A 14414-nucleotide genomic window follows, 5' to 3' on the forward strand; every position below is an offset into this window, starting at 1 on the left:
AATTTTGGGCCTTGCCTGCTTTATATTGTTTTCTCAGGTTGCCTTTCTTTGATTTTTGCCAGTAGAAGAATAAGGAGAGCAATGAGAAAATAATGCTTGCCTTCTGGAAACAACATATGCCACTGGGTAAATGGGGGCTTTACATTGCTGAGGACTGCAGTGCAGGATAATCTGCCATGGAGTTTAATTCATTCTTCATTGCAAAGTTATACAACAGCAATTCAGGCAAAAGTGTTACATAGTGCATAGTATGGGCTTAGTTAAGCCTGATGAAACTGTTCAGAAGTTTCAGTGATAAAAAGCTCAGCAATAGTGTGGCATTTCAGTCATCTGGAAAAAATGTTTTTGTTCATTCTCATAGAGGATGAAGGGTTAGAAAATTTATAAGGGTGTCAAAGCATATGGCAGATGGACTGGATTAGGACTCATGAGTACAGTAATCCAAATCCTTGTTGCTAAGTACAGTGGTGCCTTGACTTACGAACTACCGTATTTTTCTGTGTATAAGACACCACCATGTATAAAATGCCCCCCACTTTTCTAAATCAACATTTCTTTCTTTGCAAGAAAGTGGAGGGGGCAAGCTCCTGCTTTCCCCCTACATTTTCATTGCAAAAAGTAGCTTCCCCCCTCCAGGTTTTGCAAAGAAAATGCAGGGGGGAAACGATTTCTGTTTTCTCCCAACATTTTCATTGAAAAGGCAGCTTTCTGCCTCCAGGTTTTTCAAGGAAAATGCAGGGGGAAAGTGATTTGCAATGAAAATGTAGGGGGGGGAGTAGGGATCACTTCGCCCCCTGCTTTTTCTTTGCAAAACCTGGAGAGGGGGAACTGCTTTTTGCAACGAAAATGTAGGGAGAAAGTGGAAATCGCTTTCCCCCTGCATATTCTTTGAAAAACATGGAGGGGAACTTCTGAGTATAAAATGACCCTCAATTTTTCCTTCAATTATTTTAGGAAAAAGTGTTGTTTTATATACAGAAGAATATGGTAATCCATAATGGATTGGTGTTCGTAAGTCAAAATGTTCATAAGTCAAAGCACCATTTCCTATTGAAATGCATGGGAACAGGATTAATCCATTCCAGCATTTCAAAAAAAAAATACCAAAATAAAAATAAATAGAGCAAGTCCCATCTTCGGACTGCAAAAACAACAACATGAATCCAAAAACAAAACAAAACAACACAGAAACATAACCCCCCCATTCAAACCCATCCTCCAAAACCCGCCCAGAACAGTTTTTTTAAAGGACCTTACCAGTCTGAAGCTCCAAAGCCTCCTGGGCTTCCACCGCTCCAGCCACTGCTGCCTGGCCAGGGCTCCTCCTCCGCTGCCTGGCCCAATCTCCACCCCCACTGCCCGGCTGGGATGGGTCCTCACCTCCCAGCTGGGGTCTTGCTCCTGGCATGGGGTCTGTAGCCGCTGCTTGCTTCCCAGCCGGGATCTGCTTCCCAGAGCCCGGCCAGGAAGTGAGTAGCATGGATGGACCCTGTGCCAGGAGGCATGAACCTGAGAAATTCAAATGGCCTCCTGGCTGGGCTCTTGCCTCCCGGCGCAGGGTCCGTCCACGCTGTTCGCTTCCCAGCCGGGCTCTGCTTCCTAGAGCCCAGCCAGGAAGTGAGCAGTGCAGACGGACCCCACGCCCAGGAGGCAGGAGCCCAGCAAATTCAAATGGCCTCCCGGCCAGGCTCCTCTTCACCACCAATGGTTTGAATTTTACTTCCTTTTCCCCTGCCTTTTTTTGTTTGTAGGTCAAAGTTCCGTTCGCAAGTCAAAGCAAAATTTTGCGAACGGAGCTGTTCATAAGTCAAAGTGTTCATAGGTCAAGGCGTTTGTAAGTCAAGGTACCACTGTATTATAAAGAACTCTGTCTCGTGCTGGGCTTTACCAAATTTGCAGTGAGAGAGAAAAGACAACAAATGTGGTGGGTGCAGTTGTGATTTAAAAAATGATATTTGCAGCATTGTCATTTACAGGCGGAGGAGGTATATTTTTTCTCTATAAAAATTTCATTATTTCCTGCCTGGTTAAAATGAAAATGATTGATCACTTATGCACTAGAAGGTCACAGTGCTTTATTTTGTTCTTGTCTGGCTGTCTGTTTCTCTAATCATACTATGAAACTCTTGTGTATCAAAGGATGTAAATTTAAAATTTCCTGTAATTATTTCCTGGATAATTCCTGTGGTAGTAGGAAAGTCTTGATGTGTTAACGAAAGTATTGATGTGTGGCAAGTTGAACAGTGGAATAAAATAATTGCTGAGATAGTCAAAGTCATATTGTCATCAGTTGCCGAAAGGGATTATGGCTCACTTTGTTTGAAATTTTAGGGGTTTGTGCTACCTTTTTTTAAAGTGCCAGTGTGGCTCCATGAGTTGAAGCACCTGAGCAGAGCTAGGTGTCAAGGGTTTGAATCCCCACTGTATGTATATGGACATAAGAGTGCAGCCCAAGAACTCATCCAGATTTTATGAGTTACAGTTTTTAGCATGTTGTGTGTTGTATAACAAAGAACCTTTGTCCAAACAACTAAGTAGAAAAGTATGGAAATCAAAAGTCTTCCCTTTTTATCCAAGCCCTGGAACATTAATAGAACTGAAACAGCAAAAGCTCATAATTAATTAAAATCTTCGGAGCATAACTGAGTTAGACAAGGAAAAGTACATCTTTTCCACAAAAAACAAATGCATCTTTGTGAAAAGTTATCAGGATTTTTCAGAGGAAAAATAAAACTTCTAAACAATGTATTATTTCAGTTGTCCAAGGTTATCTCAAGTGACTTAGCTGTTCAATGAGGATGTGTCTTTAATCAACAGCCTGTCAAGGGATACATGTTTGCTTAGGGGAAGAATAACAGTTTCCCATAAGCAGGAATTCCAGTAAAAATTTATGCCTGGAAGATCAAGCCTTACTGCAAATTTCACAAAAATATCCAGGTATGTGATTCATAAATTGTGGTATGTCCCTTTACAATCCCAGTAGTTTCTTAGGGTTATTCAGAGGGAACGGGGCTTCTGATTCTTCCCCCTTCTCCCAAAATACAACTTTCTGTCTTTTCCAAACTTCCACACACCCCACACCCTTGTCTTGGATTATGGTAGTTATTGGAGATGGTTATAAGACCTTCTGACTTAGAATTCCACTATCCTGTAACAGCTAAGTTGAATGTAAGTATTAGGGATAACAATTAATATGAAATCTGCATAGCTGCCAGAAAACCAAATGCAAGAGGAATAGTTAATAGATAATCATTAACTTTATATATAGCATGAATGTGAGTCAGTGTTTTAAACAAATGTAAAACTATAACAGCGTATCAAAAATAATTCGAATGACTTGTTTTGACTACTTTGGCTTATCATGTGCTTACTTTTGTGTCCAATGTAATAACTCAGATAAGGTAAAATTGCTGTTCTGAATGGAACCCCATCCATTAGCATATGGATACTACTACTGTGCTAGAGTAAGCCCATTTGACTCAACAGAACTAACAGACGAGCTGACTCACCAAATCCCCACTGAGTCAATGGCTCTATTCTAGTGTGACTGACTGCACTAAACAATAGAATTTCAACCACTGTATCATGTGATCTTTGACCAAACTCTGGGAGACAGTGGAAGACAGGAGGGCTTGGCATCTGTGGTCCATGAGGTCACGAAGAGTCAGACACGACTTAACGACTAAACAACAACAATCATGTGATCATAGTCATAACTAACATTCCCAGAATCACATTGTAGTCTAATCATCTTGTGCAATAAAAGAACAAAACAAATGGCTTGGGAGACAACACTATCTTGTATAGCAGTACCATTTTCAAGTGCACAAAAAACCTTTACAGAGGACAAACTATAGTACACAGGAGAATATTATAGATGTTAATAGGAAAAGCAGAAAAGAAAGCACCTGGAAATTTAAAGTTTCTTATGTCAGGATTCTGATTTTTTTTAAAGGTCATTTATTTCTTTTATATATTTAGTTTCACCACCCTGGCTATGAACACAAAGCTCCCTTTTACCTCCTTCAAACACACTTTTAAACAGTTTTTAATTCAATGGTTGTTTTATTATGTTTTTTTCTCCTAATATTGTTAGGAGTCCTTTTATTGGGAGAAAGGTGAGGCATAAATAGAATGAATGAATGAATATAATTCTTTTGCATTTACTGTTCTCTGGTTTCTTTCAGAGGAAGAATTTATCCTTTCTTTTGAGTATTGTTTTATTGATCTTCTGGGGAGCCTTGCTGCTAGGACTTCGCTTCTACTGGATGGGGAACAAACCTCCCAGCTTCTCCAATTCCGACAACCCAGCAGCAGACTCGGACAGTTTTCTAACACGAACTCTGACCTTTTTTTTCTTGCCAACCAAAAACCTTTGGCTGTTGCTGTGCCCAGATACCCTTAGCTTTGACTGGTCTATGGATGCTGTGCCTCTTCTCAAAACAGTCTCTGACTGGAGGAACCTACACACAGTGGCCTTTTATTCTGGACTTTTCCTCCTCACTTACTCTAGTTTGAAAAACTCCAGCAAAGAGGGAGAATGCAATGGGAAAAGTGTAACAAACGGGAAGCCAAATGCCAATGGTCATAACTACCTTTCGGAATTGGAATATAAAAGTATGGAGTTGAAATACAGCTTTGTCTTTAAAGAAGAAAATGGCATTAACAGGCACTTGCCTCACAGACTGCAACTTCCCTCAACTGAGCAGATTGTAGTTCTGTCTTTATCTTTATTAATTGTTCCTTTTATCCCTGCCACAAACTTGTTTTTTTATGTAGGCTTTGTAATAGCAGAGCGTGTATTGTATATACCTAGTATGGGCTTCTGCCTGCTGATCACTGTGGGCACCCGGGCCCTCTATGTCAAAGCCCAAAAGCGCTTTTTGAAGAACTTGATTCTTTTGACCACTGCTGCATTAATCTTTTTCTATGGACTCAAGACATTTGTCAGGAACGGGGACTGGCAGAATGAAGAGATGCTGTATAAGTCAGGGATAAAAGTAAATCCAGCTAAAGGTAATGTTTTTTATTGTTAAGAATTGTAAATTGTGTAATTCTGTTGTACACTTCTGCATTTAATACCTCTCACTGAAAAAGATGTGGATCGCAAATGCATTTATGTACAGTTTAAATATGCTGGTTTATAGAATGCAAATTTATTTTGATAATATTGTCAAAGTCAAAAGTATGACACTTGCACAAATTCCTCCAAACACTATAGAACTCAGTAACACCCCTTGGTAGTTTAAGTCTTTGGTGGTTTATCACAGCTAACATTTGTGTGAACCAAATAATCATCAAAGTGCATCTGGGCATCAAGGTATAAAGTCATTCAGTTGCTCCTGCTTGGTTAATCGGGATTATAGTTTCTAACTTGCTCCATTTCTCTTCATAGGCTCAAAATAAATCATGGGTTTCACTCATGAAAGAGAAAAAAATGGGTACAGACAATACTAGCTTGTCTATTTTTACAAGCTTTATTCATCTGTATTGCTACTTTGTTACATAAGCATAAAGGTACTTAGAAGTACAATACAGTAATATGCAATTTTGTAAAAAAGTAAAAATCAACAAAAATAGGAATATATTTCATAGCCTTTTGCTATACTTAAATACACATGTGAAAAATGCTATGTTTCTACATGCTCACCCAACCATCTGCCAGTTAAAATCTACAGAGGAAAATCCATGATTTCTGTGTGCTGCTGTGTCTCTGCAGCTGCCGTGATCTCCCTTTCTCCCTTCTCAACTCTGTTATGACTGACTCTGTGCTGGCTGACCGGCACCTTGCTTATATTGCACCAGCCCTTGTATAAGCAGGGGATGTTTATACATTGCCATCTTTGTTTATACATTTCTCCTGAGTTGCAGATTCCAATGCTAGCAGGCTAATGCAGAATCTCATAGACTCTGCTACCCAACAGAATATTTACTGATAAGAGAAACAATAACATTCTCTTACCTTCTTTTTCTGCTAACTTAGCATATTCAGTGTATTTTCTCATAGAATCTGCTTCAGTAGCAAACTCCATGCATTCCCTATAGACGTTTCTACATTTGCAGACCCAATAGTCTTAGGCTTCACTATCTTAGAAGAACTTTGCAATGACCTCTAATGGATATTTGTTACATTATTAGTTAAACAGTTACTTTTGTGTCAGACCTCACTTTCAGGGTTGTCCTGAAGTAACCTCTATTAAGCAGTTGATTGTTGTTCAAACCTTCATGATATAATTACATTTCGCATTTCTAGAGCTACATTTCTTATAAGGTAAAGGTAAAGGTTCCCCTTGACAATTTGTGCAGTCGTGTCCGACTCTAGGGGGTGGTGCTCATCTCCATTTCCAACCCATAGAGCTAGCATTTTGTCTGAAAACAATCTTCCATGGTCATGTGGCCAGTGTGACTAGACACAGAATGCCGTTACCTCCCAACCATGGTGGTACCTATTTATCTACTCGCATTTTGCATTTTATATACTTTCGAACCGCTAGGTTGGCGGGAGCTGGGACAAGTGACGGGGGTTCACTCCGTCATGTGCATTCGATCTTGCAAATCTTCTCTGTTTCTTTAAATGCTTGAAATACTAGGAAAACTTGAACAATTAAAAGTGAAAGGTCTGGAAGAACAGCTTGTCTTTGTTTCACATTGTATGTGGCAGCACGTCATGTACCTGGAAAATTTAGGTTGGGTTTAAACAAAATCAAAATGTCCTGTATTTTAAACAATATTATTTCAAAGCATACTGCAGAACTTTGCTTATGCAGCTTACCATAAATAGAAGCTGCATAAGCAAAGTATATAATTGAGAATATATAACTGAGAATACGTGGATAAATGCTTTCCCATTTTATGAATTGCAGCATTAAAAAAATTAAAAGGGAAAAGGAAAATGGATGCTGAAAGTCACATTGACATCCAGTTATGAATAATGGCATATACACCAGATGAAATACTAATAATTCTCATCTACAATAACTTCCCCAAGGGTTTCTAGGTATAAGGTACTAAGAAATGGTTTACTAATTGCTCCTACTTGTGCTCTGGCTCTCCTTCTGGTGACGTCCTGGAACCATGCAGATTGCCGAAGCCATGACACATAACCCCATCAGCCACACATACTCTGTGTGATCTTAGCTAGCCCCCACTCCCAGGACTAGACACAGTAGGGATTTAAATTCATACATATAAATGGAGAGCACTCTAGTTCACTATTCCAGTCTGGAGAGACTCTGCAATAGATGAAGGCTTCCCATGTATGTAAACAGGAGCATTGAAAAATCCTTGCATGCAACCTGAGTCGTTTTTGCATGACCCGAAGATCTAAAGTAGACATTAGTTAAGCATGTAGATGTGTCAGTTCTCTTTATTCCAAGTGATTGAGCAAATATTTGTGCTGTGGGGATGCTTTAGTGGCAGGTGATCTACTAGTCTTAGATTGGCCAAGCTACGGATTGCCTTGAGTAGTATTTGATATCTTTGAGTCATGGTTCAAATGTTGTAAGACACCGGAGGAAGAAAGGAACTGTAATTGGTCTGGATATTTCAGTGATAACCTTCTAGCCAGCTTGTTCAATCCCTGAGTTTTATGTAGATGATGTATTTTGTTTTGTCTTGATTCATCCATTCTAGAAGCTGGATACTCCTTTCTTTTGTTATGTGCCGTCAAGTTTGAATCTGAATTATAGCAACCCTAATAGGGCTTTCAAGATATGTGAGATATTTAAGAAAGTGCCACCTCTGCCACCTGTGAGTTTTTTTTATGGCTGAGCTGGAATTTGAACTCAGGTCTCTTGAATTCTACCCTGTCACTCTTCTTCCCTATAAGAAAGGATTGCCATTAATCCCAAATATAGGTTCTAATATCTATAAAGATATAAGTTCACCAAGTAAGACTTTCGTAAATAATTTTAAAAAGGGTTAAAATGATTGAAGAACAATTTTGAATGAGAACAACTGATTTAAAACTAGAGAAAGCTGGTGGGCTAATGAGTTCTTACTAACAGGGAAATAGTGATATAGCTCTCACCACCAGTGCTGCAGCATCTTTAAAGCACAATTTAATGTTATGTATGTCATTCATGAGTATAGAGAAATGGGTTGCACACATTTTTGCTCACTGTCAGGAAAAATATACCCAGGAGAACCAATTGAAAGGACTATTTTACTGCTGCCTTAAACTTGCCATGCAGAGGCCATTCCATTTGACCCTGAATTTAGCAGGTAAACTGCCAGTCATTAGCTGAGATGAGGCTGCAGTGGGAACCAGGACAGCCACCCTCTTCATCACTTGCAATGCCTGAGGATTTGCTGTTTTGATATGCTCACATTTTTGTTAAGGGTGTGTTTAAATAACTCAAAATTTGCTGATTTGTACCTTATTGAAAATCGTGGGTGGAGAATGAATCTGGCTAATTAAAATAGCTTAAAAGATTATGAAAAACTATAGTAGGGTCAAGAAGATACATTAACGCCAGAGTGACAAAGGTTGTCCTGAAACATATCTCTGAAGATTCTCAGTTATCCAGGTGAGGTTATCTAGAATCTGAGTCATGGCAACTGGAGTTCTTTCTTGTTAGGTTGAAACGTTTCACTACTCATCCAAGTAACATCTTCAGTTTGAGGAGAGTTGGTAAGAAACTCCTGATATATCTTCCATGTTGGTTTCACTCCATCTAATGAGCCTGCTCAGATTAGGGAGAAGTGAAACCAACATGGAGGATATATCAGGGGTCTCCTACCAACACTCCTCAGATTGAAGAAGCTACTTGGATGAGTAGGGAAACATTTCAACCTAACAAGAAAGAAGCCCAGTTGCCCTGACTCAACTTCCAGATACATTTGCTAAGATGGTTGCAATTACTGCACGGCATTTGCTAAAGATTAGTATTTGCTCTCATTCCAACAAAGTGTCAGTGACACAACTCTTCTGCTGGTCAGTTTCAGCCATGACTCAGCTTCCAGTTGTCCTGAAACCTACAGTCATATCAGCAATTTTGTTTTGTGTAGTAATTCCCATAAGCCATGATTCTTCAAAGTTGTTTGAGGGAAAAAGACCAGGGACAAGCTGAATAAGCCTGACACCTGTATTGGGCGAGGGGGTAACTTCTTGGTATTAGAACTATGATTGATTTTCAGAATTGAGCTAGTAGCATTAGCCATATTTGCTTATACGTAAAATCAATACATAAAACATTAATTTTAAAAGTGGGGCACATAGAAACCATTTATTTATTAAGAAATGAGTCATGGTACATTTATTTTGGTGAGTTAAAATAAGAGCTCAGCCTTCCTGTAATAAAATTAATATAAAAGATGCTGACAGTTTTCTTGTACTAAGTAAAATCACAGATATAGATATATGTCAGGATGAAAATATGATTTCTCTGTGCATAGATTAGGGATGTATATTGGACATTGACCTGGTCCTAGCCTGTATGAGGACATACAGATTGGTGCCTGACTCACCTTGTGCTCCATTGGAGACCGTTCAACCAGTATTTGTGCAGTTTTGGATTTCCAAGTAAAATCCCATTCCTGTGAATGCAGAAATGCAGACAGGAAAGCCAGGTCATAGACTGACTGAATGACAAATGATACAACTATACCAGCCCCCAGAGGAGGTGCGGGCAAGACATCTTCTGGGCTTCTGGTCAGGAGAGTGGCAGTTTGTGAAGCCAGGCGCTCTGTTCTCCTCCTCGCACTCCCCACCTACTTGCCAGTGGAAAAGTCTCAGTCTCTCTGCTGAATGGAGAGGCTACCTGGAAGAACGACAGGGATTGAGCCGAGACACTTTAAAAGGGTAGTGAGTTATTACTCTTTTGGATTTCTTTTTAAAAGGGCAATGCTGAGAGTGCAAAGCTGGTGTTTTTTATTTTTAGCACCTGGCTTTTGACCTCATCCTTTCCCCCTTTTCAACCTTCTATTCTCCTATCCAGCAAAACGGCAAGTAGATTAATAGTGGGGCATCAGGGGCAGAGATAAACAGTTTATTTCTGCTTAGGAATAAAAGTAGGAAAAAAACACCCACATCAACATTCCACACCTACCATCTTTTCTCTCTGCCTCACTTTCCTCTTCTTTGGATCTGAAATTAGTGCCTCCCTCCGCCCTGCTGCTATTGTGGCTGCAGAGGTGTAAGATATTAGATGACTGCAGGAGAAAGACTCATAAACATGAACAGTATGTAGACTCTGATGATTTAATCAATAATGACTTGGAAGCATAAAAGGCAAGAAAAGTTCATTTCTAAGGTACAAATGCTTTTCTTCTCTACTGGCACCAGAGAAGGTATTAGTCATCTTTGCCCTTTTTATGCTTGTAATAGTGATGTGTCTTTTTTGTTTTAATATTTTAAGTCCCACAAATACCAAATTTAATGTGAAGAAGTAGGGGTAGATGGAATGCCAGTCTACCTCATGAATGCTCCCACGTTCTTTGCTCCACTTTACAATTGTCTTAGAAATATATAAATAGCCAAAATTGGTGAGTGTTTCAGCATTCAGCTGAAAATAATACACATACCTAGCACAGATCCAGTAGCAAACGGATTCACTGGCTGAAATCCTGTTACTTTGTGTAGTAAGTTGTACTAGAGTAGGCCTTCTGAATCAGTGGAACATGTGGAGGCATGGACTCACAAAATCCCCATAGATTCAATGGGCCTACTCTGATGTGACTTCCTACATGAAGCAACAGGGTTTCAGGCACCAAATGGTTCAGGCTGTCTTTCAAGGGCCAGTGAAAGAAAAATATCTTCTATTGAGTAAAGGCAACAAATGCAGATGCAGACACTGGCTTCTCTGATTTTGAGGGAACTCCCTGTATTGACTTACATGCAGCTATGAATTCACTGCTTCATAGAACTGTTAATAGTTATTAGTTGGAGCTGAGTGCTCAGGGCAAGATAAGAAGCTTAGAAGTACTTTGGCAGAAAACAGAAGCAACTGATGTGATTCACCTTGAAAACTAAGATAACTATTGACAATGCATTTAATTTGCTCATTTGAGGAATATTATCTGTGAAAAAAGAGATGTTTTAAGCTATTTTGGAGGGATCAGCTAAGGAACATAATGGAACTTTCTCAGCAGTACTATCTGACCAGCTTACTCTGTACATCTTTATTTCTGTTTTACTGCTATAATTTATAGCATGCTGTGAAAGGGTGTTTAGAAAAGGTAGTGCAAATTGATGTACAACACAGACCTAATCTGTCATGGTCTAGGAATTTTCTGCCCATAAAACTTTAACACCAAACAAAAAGATAAGATTGGTTACTCATCCAGGTTTTCCTTCTAAAATTTCTAATGAATGATGTTCCTCAGAATGGTGCACCTGAGGAGGTCATTGTTCTTTCCTTGGGCTATCTAGGTCCTGATTCATGGGACAGCAGCAGCACTGTAGTTGTTTTTGCCTCATGTTTCACCTCGTCCTCCTTATTCTTGAATGGATTCCTAAATTGTGCAATAGGCACTTTTTGCTGATTTGTGCCTACTTTTTAAATCAGACTAATCACTCTTTGTTGAAGTGCGTACTGTTGTTCCTAGTACAAGCAATGGTAAGGAAAAAGAGGAATTTCTTGATGTTCAGATACCATGTTGCACATAACTGGATTGTAGCTCGTTCTGAATGCTGCTTTCTTTTCCTGGCAGCATGGGGTAACCTTGGAAATGTTCTGAAGAGCCAGAGCAAAATTTCAGAAGCTGAGAGTGCCTACAGAAATGCCTTGTACTACCGCAGCAACATGGCTGATATGCTTTATAATTTGTAAGTACGCATGCCTTTCTTTCTGTACTGGCTCATCTGTGGAGTATGATGTGAATGAAGCCATTTATTTTTGGCTTGTGGAAACAGAGATGTTTTTTTTAGCTGAGTTCTCCCCACCCCTTCCTGGCCTTTCACTTCCTCTCTTCTTAATTAATAATATCTCAAACTCTGAGATAGACAGGGTTCTTTCTGCTTTTCCCATTTTTCAGATCATAATGTAATTTGACTCTGCTCTGTAGCCGGCAGGGACATTTCATTTGCCAAAAAGATGTGGCAGAGTGCTGTGCTTCTGAATGAGCCTTTAAATGCACCTCAGCCCCTCTCTAGCAAAGATCAAACTCCCAAGAGCTTCTCCACAAGCCTGAAAGCAACAGTGCAGATTCTTTTGTAAGAAATGGCCGTCCTTTCTCACACGGTGTAGCAACCAACCTCCACACTTGGCGATCTCCTGTTTAAATCACTACATAGCCATCTATTTATCTCTCCTCTTGGAAGATGGCCCCAAAGTTGCAGCTAGTGGAGAATTTCTGCAGCCTGCTCAGGTGGAAGGAACAAAAAACAGTATTTTTAGCTTTCTGACACTGCTTGTGAGTGCAGTTCATCACACTGGTTATAACACTAAATTCCTAAATGGCTTAAGTGTCTTGTATCCCCAGAAAATAATTTCTCCTATCATTCCTCCCTGCCCAGTGAAATCTGCTGGAGACCACAGCCTGCTCTGCATACAATTGCTTATTTAGAGGAGTGACCAGAAGTATAAAGCTTTCTTTGAAGTAGCACTGTCTTGATGGTACTCTTCCTTGAAATAAATTTCCCACCTATCTAATGCCTTTTATTGGCAAGTGAAGTTTTTTAAAAAAAAAATAACAATTTTTAGACACTTCTGGCTATAGATGGTAAATAATGTCTGAAGTGTAAAGTGCTAAATAATCGTGCCAGAAGATGAGAACATTGATTTATACCACAGACTTACTCCTCAGCCCTCAAAGTTCCAATCTGTTCCCAAAGCTACCAGTTTGTCAGTAAGAACACTTCCTTAATCTGTCTCTCATGCACATTCCCCCCCCCCCTCCGGCATCATCATATTTTTGTTGCTTTGGTGTCTGTAAATTCGTATGAAGTGAGGGTATAATACCAGTCTAAATTATAGCTCTCTCCATGGCAACCATTAATGTTAACAAAAATTCATGTGGTTGTAATGGATAATTGACAAATTAATCTTCACAGCAACACCTGTGTTTTCACAAGGAAGCTGATTTTCTAATAGGTTGTAAAGATCAAACCATGGCTCATGTTACATATGTAATGAAGAACGGGTTTTGCAACAGAGGAACAAAAGACCAATTTTAAAAAATCTTTTCAAAACAGAGCTTGTGGAAGTATTTTAAATAATTCAGTGTCTGAAGCTGGACATAATGCAAAGTCAATGGAAGCAACTATATCATAGGAGGTGTCTGATGCCTTTGTTGTAAAAACCAAGCATTATTTTTAAGTATTGAGGTGCTTCCGGGCAGATAATAATAATCATGTGGCATCAAGTTAATTCTGACTTATGGTGATCCTTTTCAGGGTTTTTCAGGTACTGAATACTCAGAAATGGTTTACTGTTTCCTTCTTCTGGGGGCACCCTGTTGAAATTTAGGAACCTTCATATGCTGCCTTTGTTTTCTCTGGGAGGGACCTTTCTGGAGTGGGGTGACTCTTATCAGTCCAGCGGGAACTAATTGATCCTTCTTTGCCTCAGATTTTGAAAAGAGACATGTCTCTCTTCTTAAGTCTTCTTTTCCTACTCTCTTTCAGTCAGAGTCAGAAGTGTTAGTTATGTTCAGAGTTATGTAGTCAGTTTGAGTCAGTCATGTACTTAGTATGTAGTTAGTAATCAATCAATCTATGAAACAGTTAAGCTCTGCACATGTAAACAGCCATTATTATTTTTGCAATGTGCTTTTTAAAAATCTATTCATACCAAAAAAGGAAATGTAAGCTTTTATTCTTTCTCTTACCTGTATCTCTGAGTGAGTTATTGAGACAGTAAATGCCAGTTGAGAAGATCAAAGCAATAAAGGGGTGGTCTACTTTGAGAAGACTTGAAGCTAATTCTGTTCTCTAGGTCACTGAACTTTTATCTGCTGCATAGCTAAAATGTTTTTCCGTCACAAATTTCCACACTTAGCCAAGATGCCCTAGGACTGTGCAACTTGCCCAAGGCCACACAGGCTGGTTCTACTTGAAAGAGGCACAGCGGGGAATTGAACTTCCAACCTTTGGCATCACAGCCAGATACTTAAACCATTGAGCTATCCAGTAGATTGCTCCTACCGATATTAATCAAAAGGTTTTTGTAGCCTCCTTATAAAGTAAAAAGTAAAATTTTATTAGGTGGTCATAGATCCGATTATACAAAGGTAAAATATAAAATCTTGCTATAGCGTTTTGCGAGTTCTCATAGCTAAAAATAAAAACTTAGCCATTAACTGTGTTATTATTTGATTCCCTCCAGACAACAGAAACATCAGATAGCCTGTGGGAGGTAGACCACTAATATTTATCAAATATGCCCTTATACATTTTTGAGTGTTGGTGAGGTGATTTTAATGTTTTTTTTGTTTTTCATTTTGTACGAAAAATTATAAAAGAATCAATAGGG

At 39.2% G+C, this 14414-nt stretch overlaps 1 protein-coding gene across 2 annotated transcripts in view; it reads left to right on the plus strand.

Annotated features, from left to right (window-relative positions):
• Positions 1-14414, plus strand: part of TMTC2 (transmembrane O-mannosyltransferase targeting cadherins 2) — a 205644-nt gene that overhangs the window by 120236 nt on the left and 70994 nt on the right. For both annotated transcript variants that reach the window (XM_020777798.3, XM_073000306.2), the window contains 2 exons: positions 4188-5016; positions 11653-11767. In XM_020777798.3, the coding sequence (XP_020633457.3) occupies positions 4188-5016; positions 11653-11767 (944 nt within the window). The remainder of the gene's footprint in view (positions 1-4187; positions 5017-11652; positions 11768-14414) is intronic.

Source organism: Pogona vitticeps, chromosome 5 (genome assembly GCF_051106095.1).
Source record: "Pogona vitticeps strain Pit_001003342236 chromosome 5, PviZW2.1, whole genome shotgun sequence".
NCBI lineage: Eukaryota > Metazoa > Chordata > Lepidosauria > Squamata > Agamidae > Pogona > Pogona vitticeps.